This window comes from Ananas comosus, linkage group 19 (genome assembly GCF_001540865.1).
Source record: "Ananas comosus cultivar F153 linkage group 19, ASM154086v1, whole genome shotgun sequence".
Lineage (NCBI taxonomy): Eukaryota > Viridiplantae > Streptophyta > Magnoliopsida > Poales > Bromeliaceae > Ananas > Ananas comosus.
This window is the reverse complement of record NC_033639.1, coordinates 9,829,044-9,852,444: the sequence shown is the minus strand read 5'-3', so window position 1 is coordinate 9,852,444 and position 23,401 is coordinate 9,829,044. Positions and strand designations below refer to the sequence as shown.

General features: G+C 36.4%; 3 protein-coding genes across 3 annotated transcripts; 2 read left to right on the top strand and 1 right to left on the bottom strand.

Moving 5' to 3' along the window:
* On the top strand, positions 757-3,694 carry LOC109725080 (protein JASON-like). The gene is made up of 7 exons (XM_020254140.1): positions 757-1,044; positions 1,140-1,194; positions 1,294-1,391; positions 1,868-2,103; positions 2,202-2,937; positions 3,042-3,124; positions 3,400-3,694. The coding sequence occupies exons 1-7, from the start codon at positions 895-897 to the stop codon at positions 3,470-3,472; spliced, it is 1,431 nt and encodes a 476-aa protein (XP_020109729.1). The 5' UTR covers positions 757-894; the 3' UTR covers positions 3,473-3,694.
* LOC109724877 (molybdenum cofactor sulfurase) lies at positions 4,371-12,646 on the bottom strand. Its single transcript, XM_020253834.1, has 21 exons — positions 12,312-12,646; positions 12,104-12,202; positions 11,189-11,408; positions 10,829-10,998; positions 10,550-10,676; positions 10,119-10,221; positions 9,983-10,028; positions 9,477-9,515; positions 9,243-9,399; positions 8,626-8,728; positions 8,387-8,503; positions 8,214-8,291; positions 7,971-8,072; positions 7,609-7,693; positions 7,273-7,383; positions 6,827-6,891; positions 6,538-6,686; positions 5,986-6,218; positions 5,088-5,230; positions 4,824-4,934; positions 4,371-4,719 (listed from the first exon to the last, which is right to left on the bottom strand). Exons 1-21 carry the CDS (start codon positions 12,421-12,423, stop codon positions 4,600-4,602), a joined length of 2,490 nt encoding a protein of 829 aa, XP_020109423.1. The 5' UTR covers positions 12,424-12,646; the 3' UTR covers positions 4,371-4,599.
* LOC109724876 (putative E3 ubiquitin-protein ligase LIN-1) lies at positions 17,903-23,300 on the top strand. The gene is made up of 7 exons (XM_020253833.1): positions 17,903-18,996; positions 19,107-19,239; positions 19,795-20,768; positions 21,176-21,320; positions 21,694-21,945; positions 22,498-22,810; positions 22,889-23,300. Exons 1-7 carry the CDS (start codon positions 18,002-18,004, stop codon positions 22,996-22,998), a joined length of 2,922 nt encoding a protein of 973 aa, XP_020109422.1. The 5' UTR covers positions 17,903-18,001; the 3' UTR covers positions 22,999-23,300.

Here is a 23,401-nt window from a genome sequence, read left to right as displayed (position 1 = left end):
ATTTCCATTTTAATCTTCTCCAAATAAAATAAAAATAAAAATAAATTCGTCGCAAGTCAATTTCTATCCGTCAAGAAAACTAGATGGGTGGTGGGTAAATCTATTCTGCGCCTAAATCCGTTTCATTTACATTCCTTGTCCGAATTTTCAGATAATTAAAAAATAATGTTTTAAAATTTTTTTTTATTTTTGAGCATGGAGCTCTTGTACCTTATTTCCAATTTTAAATCGAATTTAGTACCCAGTTTTCACCTTAAATAATTTTGTAAATGCATGATTTTTACCTATCTACCAATTAAATGCAGTAGCATTTGTCATTAATTAGATAAAAACGTACCAAATTTTTTCATTACTATAAACAATTTTTACTCAGCTAATTACTATTTAATTTTTAATTTATTTAATTTGAATCAATTAATAATATTTTAATTTTAATATTTAAGTTAATTACTTATTTTCATAAATTTACAGTTATGAACTTGTATCAATCTATTCGAATTTTAAAATCAATTAAAATATTGTCGACTGATTTAAAATAAATAAATTAAAAAATTAAATTTTTAAAAATATTAGACAGTTGATTCAAAATAGTTCAACGGTCCGGTTCAATAATAGTTAAACCCGGTTTTTGGCAATGTAATAGGCCCGGTTCATCGGTCCGGTTCGGTTTTCTGTTTTTCTTGTTTCCCTCTTCCTACCAATTTAAATTTCGAAAAAGAAAAATTCCCAATTTTTGACACTCCCTCGCGACCTCTCTCTCTCTCTCTCTCTCTCTCTCTCTCTCCCCCCTCGATCTCGATCTCGGCCTCAATCGATTCCGATTTCGATAACCCTAATTCGCCTCCCCTATCCCTCGATCTCGACCTTCATTCCCTCTCGCTGTTGTTGTGATTCATGAAGCGATCGAAGTGTCGGGCGATCAAGGCGGCTCTAGGGTTCCTCGAGTCCGTGCTCATGGGGTGCTTCTTCGCGTGCTTTAGAATCAAGGACGACGAGCGGAGGAAGACCCCTCCGCGTCAGATTTCGATCTCTTCGAACGGTGGGGTAAGATGATAAATCTCTTTGTTTGGATTATTTTTTTGGTAATTTAATCCCCATTTCGTTGCTTAATTCGTGCCAAACCATTCTGATTATTACAGGATAATCTCTTGTCGAAGAACAATCTCGGATCGGTGTTTCTGAGTGAGGATAAAGGTATGGTCTTTGAAACTTCTGAGTTAATATTTGTTCAGAAATATAATCATCTCATTATTTTGGCGAATCTGAATTAAATTTTGCTCTTTTGCTTCTTAGACATCGAAGAATGTGGTTCTCCATGCGGGTTTAACCCGAATCAAAGTTTTCAGGAGGTTTTTGATGATGACAACATCAATGGGGATCTCAAACGTGAGGTTTGTGCAATAAATAGTAGTGTTCGATTGTTAGTTTTTAGTGGATGTTGGAATCTCCTCTTCTTTTGGCCCGCATACTCTTTCAAATTCAGTATCAAGCTATGTTTTTTATTAGCATTTGACATGCATATCCTGAAATGATTCATGTTAACATTCTCTTTTACATATGATTTCTTATTTCTCGGCACCTTGAAAATTACTTGCTTCAAAATTTAGCTCATTCAAAATAGTTGTGGCCTTGCATGCATGGATTTCGAGCATGTTGCAGCTTTTAAAATGTTAGAGGAGATGTTCTTCGTCTTCTTGTTTCCCTTTAAGCATGATTATCGATATTGTGATGTATAGAGCTTATTTTATGAACTAAATTTGTGTATGCTTGTCAATTTTGTGGATGAAAACATATGATGGATTATGGATTTCTTATCTATGCATGTCAATTTACACTTGTTAACAAATAGTTGATCTATGTTAACCAGGCCAAGTACCTCAAATCTTGTGGTGCAATATCGGAAACTCCTGCGGAAATACGGAAAACTTTGAGCAAAACAGTCGTTAGAAATTCTAATGAGGATGACTCGTCTCCGGAATCCTTCTCATTCCATCAAAAATCATCTTATAAGGAACTTCAGCTGGATGTACAGTGTAATGAAGTGTCTGATGTTCCACCACAGCTAGAAGAAAACTCGAGTTCTCCAGAAATGTTATTGGAAGGGTAAAATTTCTCATCCCCTCTTTTTTTGTAAAAAAGAACTTTGTTTTAGTGGAACCATAAATTTTATTTTATTTTTTTTTTTGTTTCGTTTAATGCAGATCCGTGTCTGATAAAAACCAGATTCCAAGGGCTGGTATGAATGAAATTGAATTACGGTTTAAAAGTGATAATTTTGACAAATCCCCCTCTCCGAATGACATCAAAATTCAGCAACCCTATGCTAGTGATTCTCCTTATCCAACTCCTCTGATTTTGACCGATGAAATGCAAACTCCCGCAACAATTCACCCGTCCCGCATCGAAAACACTAGGACCGGGAAGCGTGCTAGGATCCGCACTCAGTATGCTTATCCTGTCCTGAAACCTATAGACAATTTACCACACCGGAAATCACTAAGCGAAAACTCATCTTGTACAAAGAAGCTAGTACCAAATGCAATCTCTCCTGTGTCTAAAGATTCAGAGGTTTCTAAGACAAGAAGGTCAGTGTTTGCAACTCCAAATAACAAGGAAAACCTAGGCAAGGAGAATGCCAATAATAATGAGGAGCCTCTCTATGCCAATAGTAATAATCGTGCACAGCAAATTTCGCACAGCAAAGATGAAGTTATAGACGCTCCAAACCTTCTTGTTCCGAGCTTTTCTCAATGGCTGAAGCCGACGACTCTGAAGGATGAGAAAGAGGATATTATGGACATTAAAGAGAGCTATGATGTGGATAGACCTATTATTGGGATTTTCGATGAAAACTGGAGGGACGATGGGTGTACTCGTGAATCGCCCAAATGTTGGGATCGAAATGGAATTCCAAATTCGACGACCAAATACAAGGAGGTATAGAATTACGTGTTCCGCTCCTCTTGATTTATTGTGCTGGAGTGACCATTCTTATATTCCATTCATTTCCTTCTTTCTATCTTTTCCTTTTTTTTGTTCAGGATCAGAAGGTTAGTTGGCATGCTACCCCTTTTGAAGAAAGGCTAGAGAAGGCTTTGTCAGATGAGAAATTATTCCCTCAAAGGTCTATATTTACTGTCTCTAATCTTATTTTCAGTTTCTCACATTATTTGAAACAAATAGTTGTCAAACTTATCTTTAATAGTCTAATTTTTCCTGCGAAATCATCTATCTAAATGTACACCCCAGTAAAGTCTGAATTTTCATATATATACATCCCGAGACTATCTTTCTACAAATTTAAGAGTTTCGGAAGGAGATGTATCGAGAACGCAAATGGATAGTAGGCGGAGAGTGTATGTAATCTCTTGTTTGCTTACTAAATATTATTGTTTGCAGGAAGCAACTGGGAGGAAGACTAATTGAGCTCGAGGAAGTAAACGAAGAGTGCGGTTCACCAGCTTCGCAGTAACAGATCAAGAGAATTTGATCTGCTGAGGAAATTACCTGCCATGAATTCTATACATAAAGTGATAAATCCATTAAATTCCCTTCGAATTTACCTTGTAACCTGTAGCCATTCTGTCGAAGCTTCGGCTCACTGTTGTTGTGACTTGTGACTTGTGACTTGTGACTGCTTCCTCTTCCATCAAGCAGAGGAACTTTCAGTTCTGAACTATTTCATCATAAAAGGTTTTACGTCTCTACATCTTTTTTCCTCTCTTTTTGTTTTTGGTAGAGAAGCATGGAGAGCTGCTCTCCTTTCTTGCTCTCTCTTTAAGAGGGCATTTGATTCAGGTAAATGTAGCTTGGTTGAAAATCAAATTTGGTAAGAGTAGAAATAGGCTAAATTTTTTGAAAGATGAGTTTCAAACCATTTTAAAGAAAATTTGTTTTCGAGAGTTTAAGTTACATGATAGCATACCAAATTTTCTCGGCGTCTTCATAGCGGATAACACAATTAGTTGTTACTCTTGATAAACTTGATTTATGGTTGGATTACGACTCAGCCATCTTTTGGTTTAGGGAACCAAATAGCAGTGCAACTACATTCTGAAAGATTGTTAAAGGAAGCACTAGTTCTAAGAGTACATAAAAATTAATGTGCGTGTGAAGGGCTCCATCTATTCTTATAATTTGTCTCTCATAAACACTAGGCCTTGATGCGTGATTTTGTTTTCTAATCATAGCAGGAATAATACACAATATTCCTCTGCCTCCGATGCCTACCAACTATGAAGGAACAGCTGTTTTCTATTGAATTTGACACACAACTCGTGCAGTAATAAATAGCACAGCACGAATTAATGTAGAGAATCCTCAGCAATAACTTATATATTTCTTAAAAAAAGGAAAATGAAGACACGTGATTACGATACAATTTCATAATGGGAGCATTCCCCATGCTTTTTCTCTTCTTTTTATTACTTCTTTTTTTTTGTTCTCATACATATACAGAGCCGCTTCTCATACATATACAGAGCTGCTTTTTTATTCCTTTTCTCCTTTGATTATTTGCTAACTGTATAATCACTTAGTACTATATCTTTCCAAGAAATGTACTTACTTTAGCATTAGATCTCTGAAGCCGATTTCAGTTTAATCAACAGACGGATAAACGCCTTGTCCAACTTGAAGCCACTTTTCTTCAACAATTTCATCTTCTCCTTCCTTGACACTATCTTCATATCTTAACAAGATACCGAATAGAATCTTTCCCTGTTTCCATGAAAACAAATCAATTTCAATTGAGAAGCCAAAAGAAAGGGGGAAAAAAAAATTTGACACGATGTTATGCTGATTTTGTGACAAAGTTTTAGTGCCTGTTTTCGTCTATAGGATGCTAAAGTTGCTAGAGGCTCCTTCGTTTTCCGAACTCGCCCAAATTGCTGATCGATATTAATCATCTCACAGCGGTTACATCCTCCCAGTGACTGCGAATATATCAAATGATTCATGTGTTAGAAAAATGAAAAGAAAGAAAACAAAAGGAAAAGTGCAAGCTCACATCCCTCACCAAGTAAATTCGATTAAAGCAAAGAAAGAAATCAGAAAAGTAAGTTCAACAGAATATTCAATGAACTCACACTAAAATGTGCTTTTCCGATTTGAAGGCTGCTCCAGCTATCCTCAACATAAGGTTCTGAACATGAAATTACGAGATTTGGGCGAAATCTCGCAGCATCAACGTGTACTGGCTGCCTAGACCCAGAGATATCTTTTCCAAAATCTGCTACGAAGAAAATATATATGTCCTTTAATTTTCCCATGAATAAATTAACTCAACAAAGAAAATGGAATAGCAATTAGTGAACAGATTGCCAAATTAATCATATCCTGTAAATTGCACGCCAACACGCAGAAAGCAATGCCAAGGTCTTAAAATGAACAGTAAAACTCATAACTTTCAAGTTGAAACTAGAATTGTTACAGTAAAATACTTAGACAGTCCTTACATCGTGCTGATTTTGCGACTTGGTCTCTGAACTTTTCACTTAAAGAAATATTGTCACTCCAAAACAGACCAGTAGACCTTCGCAGACCAGTAGACCTTCGCAGTAGCATGACCTTTCTAACCCTATTTCAAGTAAACTGATATGGAAGTCATTTCATAGAACTGTAAACTGGTCATTTTACAGGAGTTTTTTTTTTCAGGGTGGAGCTGGGGAGATCGGGGATGGATAACAAAAGTTTATGGACTGAAATGTTTAAGTACAAGGTACAGCAGATCAAGTTTCATATCAAAATAATGCAAGGACTACCGACCGTCCCTATAGCAAGTAGCAAAGGGCTTGGTGGTTGGTATCCGAGGTCCCAAGTTCGAATCCTAGTTGATTCACATTTCCAGCTAAATTTATTTCTAAATAAAATAAACGAAGCGGGTAGCGTGCTACCTATCTCTCAAAAAAAAAAAAAAAAAAGAATAATGCAAGGACTTCTTATACATCTTAGCAGAAATGATATAATAAAAAGAAAGCAACATACTTGCATTTAAGCGGCTGTTCAGATCAAAAAGGCTCTCTTCAGATATTAGTAATAACTGTCCCTCATTAGAGAAATTCAGTTTGCTCGATGTATATCTGCATAGACCTTCTCTTCCAATCTTGTTCATGAAAGAGCGGTTCTTGGAATTTGAACATCTCACAAAGGTACAAGGACGACCAAGGGCTTTAGTGAACCACATATTAACCTCATCATCATAAGTCTGCACCTCATATCTAGTTCAATGAAAACAAGCATCAAGCCTATTATTAGAATGAGTTATCATATAAACAATCGAAACTTCAACTTCTATTTGTCCTCCTTTGGCAGCTTTAAGATGAGCAATGTTGTTTATACCTCAGAAATGGACCCCAATGAGTAATCAACTTTATATGCACGGCAACTAATAATCGATTTAGCTTTTAAAATATCCAAGATGAAACATGATAGAAGAAAGCTAACTCTTCAACATTATTTTGGAGTACATGATGCATTCTTAGGTACACACAACACTACGCGCTTTGCAAACAAGACACTAAACGTGAGAATGCGCACCTTTGACCATAGACATCCATTTCTTCATTTAAGCTTCGCGAATGTTTTGGTAGAGAAATTAGTAGTTTCTCTTTGCAATGTGGAGATTCTATGTACATTGCCTGAAGTTCCAAGTCGATAAATGTACGAATGGAGCACATTTCTGGAACCTGAGAATTAAAAATTAAACTTTATCTGAAATACATGTTCATATACCAAATATTGAATAAAGCTATGTAGATAAGCTGTACAATTATATATGGACACGAAATAATCACAGATAGCACTCCACATATCTGCTTATACATACCTTTTTCTGAGTCAAAATTTCACCACTCAGACCTCGAAGAAGCCATTCTCGATCATATTTTAAACCTGTTCAGCAATAGACAGAATCAATGAAAACTATCTTCAATTATTCCAGCTCAACTCTCTCTCTCTCTCTCTCTCTCTATATATATATATATATATCTCTCTCTCTCTCTCTCTCTCTCTCTCTCTCTCTCTATATATATATATATATATATAAACTCAAGATGACGTCTTGGTCTACTCCCAAGTGGGTAAGTAATCTCCAATAGTGTGGAAAGAGAAAATTGGCCCAATTATTTAGGGGCTTGAATGAAGATTTCTATTTTCAGAGGGCAATCAAGTCCTAATATTTTTATAGGGGTTTTCTCTTTCTGCCAATGATTATACGCAAGTAAATAGAAATAATCATCTTTACAGTATCACTCCAAGAAGAGAATCGCATACCAATATTACTGAGAGGCCAGCTATGCACACTGAATCCTTGTAAAGACTTCACAGGGTAAACTGTGATGGATTTTAGTTGAACGGGTCTTACTTCCTGCTGATTTGCAATACCTGTTATTCATAATCATAGATAGACAAAATTAATTTTATGTGTAAATGAAAATACTCGAACACCAATTTGTTGCTTGTTGAGATAGAAGTCCATAAATAGCAAGAGATGATCTCTGTAAAATACGAAGTCTTGTTCCTTATATCCTTAATACTAAGCAGCAAATGATATCTTCAGGAAAAACTGAAAAAACAATGTAAGAGCAAACTGAAAGGCAATATAATTACTTAATGAATGAAGTGCCTTCAAACTTGATTGATATCCGTCTTTGGGCTTGGATACAAAAGAAGTTTCCAAAAAATTCAAAAATTTCTGCAAGAGGAAATGGTAACAGATGTTACATCAAACCATATTTAAAAGAAGAATTAAATTGAAAGAAGTTCTAAAAAACTACATACATTAGTATTACGTATAAACAAAGTAGCTATATACACATATATTCACTTTTCTATATAACTTAATGCAACAATTGTAATATACAAGAATTTTGGTCATGTTGCTCCTAGGATTATTTTACAGAAGATTTAACCGAAAATTAGAGAGAAACAGCATATATGAGTTATGCAACAAGAAATAATGTAGTAAATACCTCAGCGTCTTCATATGTTGACATATAACCAAAAGATATCCTAACAGCACCAGTTGGTTTTCCGTTTAATATGTCATTATCATCCCAGCAAACATGCCCAGCCTGACATAAAGAAAACGAGAACCATGTAGTATAACAAAATTAAATTTGTCATTTCATTACCAAAATAGGCTCGCTTATACAACAACTACTAGTAAATTGCCATATCAGGAGGGTTTGACATATAATAAGAATGTGATTTACCTCAAAGTTGGAAATCAAATCTGAATGAGACAAACCAAGATATTTGCCACATGCACCAGGGTTGCAGAAGCAGCCTGTCTACAATGAAACCATTATAAAAAGACATTAGTCGCACAAAAAGTTTACCTGATTTTTTGATGTACCCAAGTGTATACTAGATTGTTTTTACTTACACGCAAATGAATGCCTGATAATGAAGCCAACTTTTCCACTTCACGGTATCCAAACCAGGAGCCATCTTCCCTTTTCAAATTGAATGAAATTGTGGGACCATATGTTGAAGATAATACCTAAGATAAGTGAAGAAACATATCAGTTATCCTTATAAGATCTTGAGATAAAACGAAGCAAGTCCATGGATGCACTGTGATGATCATTTCACAAAGTGAACAGCTCTGTTAAAAATACTAACCTTTGAAGTTTCTCTTCCATAGATTGTGCAAACATTCGATCCATTACCATGCTTTAAGCCCACCATCATGTTCCTTGCGTAAGCGGCAAGAGACTTTGTATGTCTATAAGGGTAAAATATGATCATTTAAAGCTCGTCCAAATCCACTTCCCACAAGTGAAGCAGAATGGTGTAATTTGGCACACAAAATAGAACAGTTAAAAGATAAGCAAAATTCATGTGTCTTTACCCTCACGAAACCTGAATTTTGATCATACTCTTAAAATGCAGTTTCTTACGAAACTTTCATATGTTAAGTGGATCATCCAATGCATGGATGAAGTTGGTTTTTAAATTAGAAATAGGTTTTCAAAAAGGAGTACCTTCATACATACATGGTAACATGGGTATAAATGTAAGAGATCAATTTTTTTAAAGGCATATGTGAAAATTCAGATTTTGCCCCAAAAAAAGAACATCTTAATAGATGGTTTTCAAGGGTATACAAATAATTATATCATGTTAAAAGTAGAAAAATATCTACAAAATATCAAGAACATTTTAGAAGAGAAGAGTGTACTTGCTAGATTTCCAAGAAGTGTTTATAACTTCACAATACTACAACAGTGTTAACACACCTGACAATAGCAGATTTAGTCAATGAATCAACTATCTTGAAGCCATGACGAATAGAAGCTATGGCCAAGAATGACAGAGTTCCATCTTCAAGCACTTGCTCAATGCTCTCTCTTCTTCGGACAAAGTCAATATCAGCAATTGAAGCAGATACTGTGCCTAAATTATGTAGACATATTAAACCAAATAGTTTGAGATGAATAAGAAAAACATAGCAAAGCTGGTACACTACTGACCTCCACCAAAGTATGTTTTTGTTAACAACCTGGCTGCCTCTGTCAAAGAACAATAATATATTAAAAAGAGAACAAGATAATACATTCCACTCTATAGCAAGCAGATAGCTAAACAACCTTTGCTAAAACTTCAAAATAAAAAAAAACAAACAAACAAACGTTTTGCCCACAAAACAAGAAAATTGGGTTAATATGAAGTGCTAATTTCCCTCTTGAATAGAATAAAGATGCCACACTGCTTAACATAACAAGAATATATAAGGTCGTTAAAACTCGAAAACAGGAAAATACAAGAATTTGAAAGAAATAAATAAAGGAAACTAGAATCATAGTGTGTCCGGCTAAAAAAAGATCAAAATGAAAAGGTGACAATGATGAATAACAGGTGACAAAGTACCTTTATATTCAAGATATAGAGCAAAGAAGTACTTTATAGGCCAAACTAAACAGAAGTGGTAAAAACAACCATTTGATATAAACCAATGTCAAGATAAGAAATCACAAACCATTTCGAACGACAAGCGCTCCTAGACCAGTTGGATAACCGAATATCTGACAAAGACAGCATGTTTGCAGTTAATAATATCCCTAATAAAAAGTTTTGCATAATACCGGAATGGTCAAAGTGCACACAGCATATACCTTATAAAAAGAAAAGACGACAAAATCGGCCGGATACCTAGCTAGATCTGGTGGTTCAGTTGAACATCCTTTTGCAGCATCTATTAGCACCATCCAGCAATTCCTGCATAAAATATCATATTAAATTTAAAAAAAAAAAAGAAAAAAGAGAGCTGCTTGTAAAGGGAACAACTAAGAGTTTAAGCATTTTGAACTTGTCAATGCCGTAATTTTATCTATTATCATGAAATCCTTGATTAGGATAATATCCAACTTTGGTATTAGTTGGATATTTCAATCAAATAGATACTATGTGCAATAAATAGTAGTCATTGCATTTTAGTGCTATGCATATACTGAAAAATTATTCTTAAAGGTTGTAAAAGCCACTAATTAGTTTATCCCATCCCTTCTGTTCTATTTTCATGTCTATTTAATTGACTATATCATACCGTTGGTGTGATGGGACTCCTAAAATTTTCCCACCATCTTCTTTGATGACCTTAACCAAATCAAGAGGAAACTTCTGACCTGAGAAATTGCACTCTGATGGGAATGCAAACAAATTGTATACATTTCCTGCAACCGGAAGAAAAGAAACAGTGATAATAAGCACAACCTCTCAATAACATCATTATTTATTAAGATTTTTCAAAAAATATATCAAGTATGATCTTGTTAAAGTACATCGAAGGAACTGCATAAAAGACCCTATGAAAAAAATATTTTACCAGAAAGCTTGCCATTCTGCAAATTTTGTGGTACTAAATCTTCAACTCTCCTCTGCACTGCGTGTTTCAAGATCCTAATAGAAGATTCATGAGTTTCGTCACGTAGATCATGAGGCTCAACCTCTTCGATATCAACAGCAAGAGCAGTTGCTCCCTTATTAAGAGCATATCTGCCAATGCATAAGGATAAACAATACAAAAACTCCAAGTACCTACAAATGCAAAGAGACCTACGCAAGAACTTTTCATACTATCTCCTAAGATGATGGCTTCTGCGAAAGAATGTCTAAATGTAAACACATAAATATTTGGTAAAGCAAGCCAGAATCCAATAGATAGTTCTCAATGCAGGAAGGATACTCTCTAATCCCAAGCACACTGTTATGGTTTTCCATCGTGTACATGTAACAGCTTTCCCTGCTCCAAGGAAAACACTCGCCGACGAGTTTCAAAGCTGCCGTTGCCCCAGAAGTAAATATGCATTTGTAGTTTCTTGGACTTGCATTTAAATAGTTAAGGACCTGCAGGCGTGCTGCGGCAACTACGTCACTGGTGGCCATACTCGAATCACTTTGACTATCTAAATCATCATGTCAAGAACCCAACACGCCATGATTTATGTGAGAAGAGGAAAACAATAACAGAGCTAACTGAAAATGACCATGAATAACCTCCACAATATAGTTCATTCAATATCTACTTGAATACACTAAAAGGAATTAAAAATAATAATAATAAATGGCTCAGCAATTTAAAATGATTCAGATAAGGATTAAATTGACTTGGCATAGTTTCGGTTTCCAAGCAATCCAAAATTAGATAAACATGCACTGAAGCCAACTCAATTTCAAGCCATTTTGAAATAGATTCTCATCTTTATTTATTTATTTATTTTTATTGGGACCCCATCACTCTTTAAGTTATTGGATTCACGTAATTATAGTTAGTAAAGGTGAGATTTTTTTTTAGTATATATATTTAAGGGCGCTATTAGCTCTAAACCCTTCTTGTTTCATTTGCCGAAAAGTGATTAAAGCCACTAAATTTACCAATTAAATTGAATAAAAACAATCCTAGTAAAAGGTATATTACTCCAATTTCACAAAAAAAGGTCCTTTTCGGATGTTATGCGCTAAAAATACTACTCCAAGCACCAATTTTTCAACATAAACCCAGTAATTCAACTCAAACCAGTATTTTTATCTCCAACCCCCAAACAANAAAAAAAAAAAAAAAAAAAAAAAAACCACAAAAATTAACCCAATCTGAGGATACGAGGGTTCCCATAGACACTGTTGGCGAGCTCCTTAGCAACATCCCCCATCTGCGCCTCCGAGTAGAGCGTGGCTCCGGCGTGGTCCAAGTAAACCAACCCTAAAACCCCACCCAAACACACACCCAGTTAAGCGACTCCGAAAAAATCCAAAAAAACAAAAAGAAGAAGAAGATCGAATTTTGAAGGGAGAAGAGTGATTTGGGGAACCTTCCAATCGCTTGAAATCGAGGGCTCGCATCGCGTCGATGTTGCGGGGAGCATCAGGGTACCCGTAGCCCTCGCCGAACTGCTTCAGGAACTCCTCCTTCGTCCTCGCCATTTCCTCTTCCTCCTCCTCGTCCCCTTCGCGTTAGCGCCCCCTTACGAGCTCGCAAACACTACACGCCGCCGCATTAATGGTAGATTAAACAACGCAAAGGGCTCGTCCAAAGTGTCGGAATTAGTCGTAGAACAATGGCGACGATGAGAGTGTCGGCGTAAACTGGTAATTGGGACCGAAGCTCCGCGAAGTTTGGTACAATAACTCCCCCACAATATTGCTCTATGTTTTTCATTATATGACTTTTTTATATTTAAGCCCCTAAAAAAAGAAAAATTATAAATAATTCTAGTAAATTTATATTTACAGATATATAGTTCTCTTCTTATCACGCGATTGCCGTATCGGCAATTTTAACTTTGGGACAACAAAAATACAAAAAACATACGGTGATTTAATCACTATGTTCAATTTAAAAATACTATCTAGATAATCATGTGGCAAGAAAAGAACTATTTATGCAAATATAAATTTGTTAGAGCTAAATACAAAAAAAGTATTCTTTAATTATTTAGCGAAATTTTAGTTCGCAAACTTTTATTTGTCATAGTTTTTTATTTGAATTTTTAGAACTATTACTGTTGAGTCTCACACCTTAATTTAATTAATTATATATTGACTCTTCGCTAGCTAGCGTATACCAATTTAATTGACTATATATTCATTTAATTGATCATTTAATTGACTATATATTAATTTAATTAACTATATATTTGATGATTCGCTGGTGTATGCTAATTTAATTGACTATATATTGCCGCTTTGTTAGTGTATCACTAATAATAAAATTGCTACATTAAAATTTGAGTGCCAAAATTTTACTTATTTTATAGTTTGAGAATCAGTATTGAGACACCCACTTTTCAAGGGTCACCGGCATCCTAAAATTATTATAGTTTTAGCACGCTTAATTCTTTTAATTTTTTAAATCTAGTTATTATTTAAAATATTATATTCGGATTAAGAGGTTTAATTTTATTTTTTATTTTTTTTTGTATAATTCGGCTTAAGATTTGAACTTGGGAAAAAAGAAAAGACAACATTGTGGGTTTCTTTGACTCCGAGGAGTGACGATTGTGATGAGCTCACAACGATCGGGGAATTGGACCGGATCACTCGGTCTAAACAGTTCCGGTCCAAATATTTTTTTTTATTTCAAAAAATTATTCGATGCAACGCAATAGATTTCGTAGAACAGTTGATTGATGATAAAAAAAAAAAAGGGATTCTCGTCCACCAACGAAAGGTATCATTTCTTTCTTTTGAACTGACTAGAAGCATCAGAAATCTCAGGAGACGTGGAAAAAAAAATCTGATCAGATCAAACAATCTCGTTAACACAGGATTAAAAGATCAATCAGTTGACGAACCTGTGGATGAAACTTTCACTAGACTGACTCAACTGTAGCTGAGCACCCCCCGCCTCACCCATATAGCTTAATTCACGTTCTTACTGAATGAATCGGATAGCGTGCTACCTTTCTCTCAAAAAAACACAGGATTAAAAGAATTTAATTTGGAAAAATTTTAATGCATTCAACCTGCTCTACTATTCGTATCTGGAATGCTAAAGCTTCTTTTTCTTTTTTTCGTTTTAAGAACTACTCTTTCATCTTATCTTATTCAATCCAATCGACAATGCTGGGAGCCAATTCTTGAACTAGCAATCCAACCAGCTTGTAGGAGAGAAATAAGTTGCAGAGCCATTTGCAGCAGGAACTGGGCTGGGACCAAACCCGAATTGCCAAGGTCGACGATCGATTGGGCTTGCGATGCATAAACTTTGTTTGGGCTATGATCTGAGTTTTGGACCTTGCGTCGGCCCATAAGGCCCTCTTCAAATTCAAGAGAAAGTCTTAAAGTTGTATTTGATTATAATAAAGCAGTTCCATCTGGTTAGACCTGGCAATATCAATCCATACCTACATATGCTCGCGAGTTATCTGTAAATTTATAGGTATGGATACCAGATTTTTCAATCCAAAAATTACGAGTAAAATAGGTGGATACCTATTAAGTTGTGGGCATTTTGGGTAACTCGCAAGTACCCACGAATACCCGCATATATATTTTTTAATTACACAATATATTTTTCTTAATTAAAATATATAAATATATTTTTATTTATTCATCCTAAAAATCCTAACCCTAATTTCTTATCGCGTATCTTTTATATTATGAAATTTTTTTGATTTAAGAATTTAAATATTTTTATTATATATTATGATATTTTAAATAATGAGTTATGTTATACTTTTAAAATATATATATATATATATATATATATATATATATATATATATATATATTGTGCATTTAAAAAATATAAGAGCAAAAAAGAAACTAAATTTGTGGGTAACCCGCATATCCACCTGCCCACCCGCGGACGGATATGGCTATACAAAAATTTGCGGATAAATTTTATCCATGCCCAAGTAACCTGTGGGTACAATAACCTGTCCGTGGGTTATCCAACTCACCTGTTTGTCAGGACTACACTCGGTCTCTGAAATTACTATCCTAGTCGTTGGAGCTGCTAATGACAATTCTCTAAAATTGTTTGATTTCCTCAAAATGCTGAAGAGTGTTTCGCAAAATAGTGGTAGGATAGCAGGATTAACTACTCTCATCCCATAACATTGCGTAAACAAGTTTTTGAAAAACATCCTTCGTTCTCATTACAAAATCATTGCCTATCTTCGTTCATCTGTACATCCTGTGCATAACACCTTTTCAATCCTCTGGCCGTATTTTAAATTTCCATCTCTACCGCAATGCACAAGATATATAAATGCCTCAAATAAAGCAATAAAATTTTCACACTATACTTTTCTTGACACGACTTATACTGCGAGCCGACTTCTCGGCAATCGCCAAAGTTTATATTCAGGGGATTCAATTTCTATTCAGGTCTTTTCGAGCAGCTTTTCTATTTTAGTAAATAAAATATTCAAAGTTATAGCTATAGCAGAGTGTTTAAATGAGGTTCTACTCAAATAGGAAGCTGCAGCTTCTACTGTAGGAACAATCTGTTTCTCAGTTTTCCTTTGGGTGAGCAAACTAGAAGTGACTAACCATCTCAAATAGAGGTTTGGGTACCTATACATCTTTGGATTTTTAGTGTTTAGTGTTTACAACAAGCCCCACTTTTTTGACTATTTATTCTCAGGTTATTTGGATCAATTATTGAACATCAAGCGAAGAGTTGAAACCAAATAAAGAGGAGTCACGGGTCCGACTATCACTTCAACTAGAAAACAAACCCTTTCCGACACCCTCAACAGAGCCCATGCATCTATATATTCTTATATAAGAATGAATGCCATATAGTTAAAGTTAATATAAAAGACAATTGATTAAGAGATACCAACTCAGGTAATCACACCAAAAAGAGAAAACACATACCATTTGCGTGTATATAGCATGTAGTAGCATAGGTCAAATTGTATGGAAATCCGGAACCCCTTCATCTATTGGCCATTTTGAATTATGTAGTTTTAATCAAAGTTAAACTTTAAATATCACTTCTATAGTTTTGTATTTTTTCACTTTAGTATCATATGGTTTAAACTGTATCAATTTAGTATCATGTGATTTTTTTTTTTTTTTTTTTTTTTTTTTGAGAATCGGTAGCACGTTATCTGTTTCATTCATTAAATAAGTGAATTAGGCTAGAGAGGTGAGGCATTCATCTATTGGCCATTTTGAATTAGGTGGTTTTAATCAAAGGTAAACTTTAAATACCACTTCTATAAAAATAAAAAGAAAGAAAAAAACTGAAGATACCCACCTGTAGTTTTATTTTTCTTTAGTATCCTATAGTTTTATTTTTCTTTTTTCGTCAGCTCCTCCGTTAATATTTCGTTAAATTATTATATACAAAAACTTAAGATACCCATCTAGATTTATTGAATACTCACTTTAGTATCTTTTAGCTTTAACTTTGTTACTGATTTAATGAAAAAAAAAATAGTAGGGATAATAAAAAGAAAAAAAAATCACGGAGTACTAAATTGATACACTTTAAACCATAGGTTATTGAAATAAAAAAAAGTGCGAAACTACAATCGTAGTATTTGAAGTTTTTCCTTTACTCAAATATATTAACTCTGCAATGATTCTTTTGCCATAGATATTAGAATAGTTAGCAGCTTAAAAAGTTCAAAAAAATAAATTCAGCTAGAAATATAAAGTAATTGGACTTTAAATTTGGGATCTTAAATATAATCATTAAGTTTTTAGCCAACTACTTAGGTAAACAGCTAATGAAGTTAACTAAAAAACGTTACGAATTAAGATGATGTAAATGAAAAATAAAGGAAAAAAGTGAAGTTCAAAATGGGGCATGAACCCAAGATGTCCCACTCCTCTTGGCTTATGTATCAACACTCAAATGGAGCTCAACTGAGTAGAGCATTAGATTCTAATTTGAACAACATGGGCAATGGTGTGTCTACTTGTTGGTTGTCACCATATGGGCTCCCCACTCACTCCCACATGCAAAATCACTTAAAACAATATTTTATAATTGTTTAAATTTTTTTCTTTTTTTTTAAAACAAATATTTTTTTTTTCACAGAGTATTAGAATAGAATGGAAGGTCGTCGATTCAAAAATAATTGAACACGGTTTGAAAAATAGATAGTTTATAATAAATTAAACTTGAGTTTTAGCACGGAACTTGTTTTCTAGAAAGAGATTTTTATAGAAAACACGTTTTTTTAATATTTTTTTATTTTCAAATAAAAAATTTAAAAATAAAAACATTATTTGTTATAAAAAATATTTTTCCAAGTAAAGAAATAAAACTATCTTTTGAGATAGGACTTTTTTTTGCATGTTGTCCTCTTAAAAAAATTTTACAAATAGTTTCATAAAATTTATATTTTTAAGTAAGATTTACCTTATTTCTGTTATACAAACGTCATGTGTGTGTTGCAGTCTAGGTTAAGTTGAAAAAAGTAAATCATTCACCGTGTCCAAAAACAGCGAATGGTTCACCGGGTGTTTCTTAAACTCTAATTCTAAATATTATTTAATATCATGATAATAAAATAATGGAACACGGTGCATCATTCAGTGTGTCCAAATATGATAAATGATTCATCGTGTTCAACTTAATCTATATCACTATTCACGCTCATATGACGCTCGCGTGGCGGGGATAGGCTAAATCTTGTAAATATAAATTTTGTGAGATTATTTGTGAAAAATAAATCTGAGAGAAAATGCAAAAAAAAAAAAGTAAAAAAAAAAAAGAAAAAAAAGAAGCCCTTTGAGATATTATTAACGGGAAAGCCAAACGCCCGTAACTTCCCATGTGCCCGGGAGCTTCCCGCCAAATTTGCGAACGCTAACGGTCGCTTCCTTTTAAATCAAAAAGAATAATAATAAAGAAAAAAAACTGCGGCTTTACTCGTATCCTTATTCTCTCCTCTCTCTCTCTCTCTCGTCTCCCTCATCACCCCGTTTCTTTTGTTTTGTCCCCACACTCTCTCTCTTTTTCTCTCTCTCTCCTCCCAAATGCATAATTATTACCATCTCTCTCCTCTCTCGCCCACCTCCAAACCCCTCTCCAATGGCGTCGTCCTCTTCCTCTCTCCGCGACCTCCTAGCCCAAGAGCTCTCCCACCCCCCAAAACCCCGTAGTAGACCCAACTCCGCAACACCCAAACCCCGTCCTCCCCACTCCGACCTCAACCACCGCCCCGCGCCTCCGCGCGCCACCGCCGCCGCGTCGCTCCCCGTCTCCGGCGACGACGACGACCGCCCTATCGACGCGGAGGCCGCGCGCGCCGTCACCGCCATCCTCTCCGGCTACGCCGGGCGGTTCCTAAAAGACCCGTCTTTCCGCCGCGGCCTCCGCGCCAAGTGCGCCGCCGCCACCCGCCCCGCCTCCGCCGACCCCTCCCCCGCGCTCGCCAACCTCGAGCTCGCCGTCGACAGCGTCGAGCGCCTCGCCGATGAGTGGGACGGGCCGCCGCGCGCCGCCGCCGCCCCCGCCGCGGTTGCTCCGGGGGACGCGAAGATCCGATCTTTGCGCAACTCGGTGCGCCTGCTCGGCGTCGTCGCTTCGCTCGCCGCCGCGCCTGGGAAGCGCGGGGCGCGCACCTGCGGCGTCCCCAACGCGCACCTCGCCGCGTGCGCCCACCTCTACCTCTCTATTATCTACAAGATCGAGCGCAACGATGGGGTTTCGGCGCGCCACCTCCTCAAGGTGTTCGTTGAAGCGCCTTACCTCGCGCGCAACTCCCTGCTCCCCGATCTATGGGACCACTTCTTCCTCCCCCACTTGCTTCATCTCAAAATTTGGTACACTAAGGAAGTGGAGATCATCCGGGGATGGGGTTCAGAGGATGGAGATCAGCGGATCAAGGGTTTGAAGAGCTCTTATAATGATCAGATGGACGTGGGCACCGCTCAGTTCGCTTTGTACTACAAGGAATGGCTTAAAGTTGGAGCCTTTAGGGCTCCTCCTCTCCCTTCGGTGCCGCTCCCCTTGAGGCCTGTTTATGCAGAGCCCTTGGGGAAGAGATCAGCTTCGTTGTCGAGGGGCTCCATTAGCAGAAACTTGTGAGTGAAATTTGCCTTCGACTTGTTTGATCATATGCCTCAATTAGATTTTTCTATGATTTTGCTGTGATTTTGATCTTATTGCTGGGATTTGAATGGAATAAATGCAGGTATAGAGTGGTTTTTGGCCTGGAGCACGAAGAAGATATCAGGGACGAAGAGGTGATTGATGACATTAATGTAGCGGGTGAGAGATATTCGGGTTCTAAAGAAAGCAGATTCAGCCTTGGGAACCTTGTTCATGTGAGCCATTATTAAATTAAGCACTTACTGTTACTCTTTTTTATTGGATTTTTTTGAAATTTAGTAATACAAAGTATGATAAATGAGATTTGTAGCAGAATCACTTGATTGTATACATGATTGAAAAAAAGAAAAAAGAGACTGTAAACCGACAAATTAATGCCCTTTATTGATTCGCGAGCATAAAATAGAAGTGTCGCGGACAGAACAGTTTGACCCCACAGAATCTTAAATAGTAATAATTTTGTGGGCTCAATTGAACCATTATATACTGTTACATTTGTTCAAAAACTGGCCCAATGTCCCCACTTTCGTCAGCATTCCTGCATACAGACTAGTTGCATTATTATTTTTATTTGATTTCATCCTCCTTTTATGCATGTAATTGAAGTAGTTTCTTAACACTACTGCTTCAGCTTTGTAATTCAATTTCTTATTTATGTTTGTAGACAACTAAGTTCAAGTATTTTGATTATTGAAAGTACATTTTCGGCTTTTCTTAATCACCGGCTGCTTCGAAATTTCTCAAATCATGTTTGTTTTCTGAGTAGACAGAGTGATACGAGGCTTCAAGAAGGGGAATTCAAACATTCAGAAGAGAACCCAGCTCCCGAAGCGGCACCAACTCCCCGCAAGTCCTACTCATTCCGACTATTATCGTGCCGCAGTGACTTAAATGTAGGTACAATCCATAGCCAACCGAATTCAAAGCAGGAATCAACTCAAGTTGCCAGAGAACCAGAAAACAATGAGCAAATAACAACTCTAGAAAGAGCAATTGCTTTGATTTCAAAATCAGATGATCTTAAAAAATGTGAATCAGCTGTGCGTGTTATTGCCAAAGCATGGTTGGACTCGTGCGGAGACTCTACCATAGAGATAGCACTATTCTCGTCTAGCTTAATTGAAGGGCTTTTAGAGGTGGCTTTCACTTCTAAAGATGAGCAGGTATTAGAATTGGCAATTTCTACACTGGCCGAGCTAGTCTCAAAGAATGAGGCAAATAGACAAGTAGTACTGAATGCAGACCCACAACTTGAGGTTTTCTTGCGATTATTCAGAAGCAAGAAGTTGTTCTTAAAAGCAGCAGCAGTGCTCTATCTGATTAAGCCAAAGGCTAAACAGATGCTATCCTTGGACTGGATACCGCTGGTGTTGCGTGTCCTGGACTGCGGGGATCAGATACAGACTTTATTTAATGTAAAATGCAGTCCGAAAGCAGCAGCTTTCTACTTCTTAGATCAGCTTCTTATGGGTTTTAACGTGGATAGAAATGTCGAGAATGCGAAACAAACGGTTGCTCTTGGTGGGTTGGATCTACTGATGAAAAGATTTGAAATGGGCAACGCTCGTGAGAGAAGAAGCTGTGGGTCTCTCTTAGCTGCATGCATTCGAGCAGAAGGGAGGTGTCGGCATTACTTGGCTGATAATATAAAGAAGGAATCCATTGTTCAGCTTCTTATGGGTAACCAACTAAAGTCCAGTGGCAGCGCCCTTACCTTGCTGAGTGAGCTAGTCTGTCTTAACAGGTAAAATGAAGCTAATCATGAATGTTTCTATGATTGCTATCTTTCTGTTTTTAAACACATTACACAATTACAATATCGACAGCAGAATTTTACTAACCAAGAGGTCAAGGAAGTTGTTTTATCAGCGTGCAGCACGTCTTGACTGTTAGGAAGTACTTATCCAACAAAAATTACTATAAGTTTGCCATCATTTATCTCACTATTGTCCGTAAAATTGGAGTTATATTCATTTGGCATGATGTTCAATTGAATGGGAATTAATCTTTTCTCGGATAGAAGGGTTACCACAATAATACTTTGGTTTCTCAGAGGAGTTTTGTCAATGATATGAACAATTTTTACCAGCACCATCTTTAGATGTTCTTTAGCTATTGTTGAATTATTCTCTGTATTTTTTCGCCAAACAGGCCAACTCAGATCATCAAGTTCTTAAAGGAGCTGAAGAATAATGGTTGCCTGAACACAATGCATGTCCTGTTGGTCTATCTCCAGCAAGCTCCAATCGCACAATGCCCAGTGGCTGCAGCAATTCTGTTACAGCTTGATCTTCTGGTGCTATTTCGAAGACCATTTCTTCATCGAGATATTTACATATTTATATAAGCAGGCAAAATAAATTATGTACATTCATATCACTGCAAAATCTGGACTTTTATATATGTGCTTCAAATTCCTATCCCCTCGTAGTTAGGCAAATGCCTCTCTTCAGAAATCCTTTTCTAATACGAAACCAGCTCCCCGCATGAACTCGATGGAGTATGAAACTGCACTTTTAAAGTGCATATATAAAGATTTTGGAGGGCAAATTGATGATTTTCTGTGAGGAATATGTAAAACCCCTTCTTTTATTTGTATTACATGTAAATTTCTTTAACTACCAGCTTTAGATCTACATGTAATCACTATAAGGCAGTTATTTTTGTAGGGAGATCATTTGCAGTACAGTGTTTATCGAGAAGAAGGAATTGATGCTATAATTGTGGCACTGGAACAAAATTTACTCAACAAGAAAATACAAGAACAATGTGCAAGAGCTCTTTCACTCTTGGCAATGCGCTTTTCTTGCTCGGGCAAGGCGATGACAGAGGCATGGCTACTTAGGAGAGCAGGTTTAGATGATAGCTCCGACGGTTCCTTCAGTAAAGAAGAGATGCTTGGAGATAAAAATGCAAGAATGGTATGCTTATATTTTCTAAAGATGTTTTACAAATTAGATGTCATAATTCCTCAATTATAATTAGCTAGCAAACAACACTGCTTGCTTAAGTGAAATTGATTACAATATATTGGCATCACTGCAAGGCTCTTGAGTACTTTTTTTTATATTTGTTCATCTAATCGTAGAACTACTATACATATTTTGTTGGTACTAGCCATTCATGAATGCATCCCGACTGAAAAGAATGTAGAATTAAGGTGGCACGAGAATTTTTGTCAAGTGTATAGCTTGTTCATGTTTCATTTAAATCCATTGTCTCTTTCCTAATTCTAATTAATGACAATTATGGGCCCTTCTCTGATACTGTATATAGAACATTATTAATCCTCAAATTCTATTCTCAATTCTCACCCCTGGCCCTGGGGCATTTCCTGTTTGTTTTTGCTCCAGTAATTTGCTCTGTGAATTAAATGTGTGGAACATTTGTTGAATCTCTTGATTGCAAGTTTAGTTTGATATATTACTTTGTGTAAGATCTTTGTGGGTGACATTGTCGATGCCGATCGCCAGGAAGAAGAAAAGGTAACAGATGAGTGGCTGAAGAAATTAGCAACCATCTTGCTAACTAGCGGCAATAAGCGGCTGTTGGTTGCTCTATCAAATTGCATAGCTGAGGGGATTCCAAATTTGGCGCGATCATGCCTTGTTACAGTCGCGTGGGTGAGCAACTCACTCTCCTTATTGAATGGTTGTAGTAACAATTTCCAACCCTTAGTGTGCTCCATTCTCGCCCCGCAACTGTTCGAGTGCTTGAGCTACGATAGAGCACTTGAAGAGAGGGTGCTTGCTTCACTATCACTGCTTAACTTTGCGAGACACCCAGGTAAAAGAATAGTGTATTCTAGTTATGGTATTCACCTTAATCACTCTGTTACTAACCTCAATTGCTTTTCCAAAGCAGAGTGCCTCCCTAAGCTTTTTCCGATGGATAAAGAGACTATCGCCTCATTGCGAGACCTCGCTGAAGTGACATGGACCGCAAAAGAGCTTCTATTCGCCTGTTGCAGATAATGTCAAAGCTCTAAATCTCGCTGTTGATCAAGAAGTATGTGTCTGAGGAATTGGAACACCATTGAAGTGACTTTTGCCTCAGAACTTCATCATACCATTTGCTATGGAGAGTATACATATTGTTCACCTATCTGTTGGTGTCTGCCGAAGTAGGGACTGCGAGTTTGCTGGTTCCTTTTACATGGCTTTCTCTAACAGTACTTTTGTTCTGTATAATCCAGTGAAGGACAGTTGTTTTCTCTATATTTTGTGATCAGATTCTTTGAAGAATTTTGATGATGTTATTGCATTCAATTTCTAAAGTTCTGATGCTCCAACTTAAATTTAAGAGAAAAGCATAAGGAGATGGCCCTTAAATCAGATAGTAGAATCTATATTTTTATAGTGAAACAATGTTTTTGCA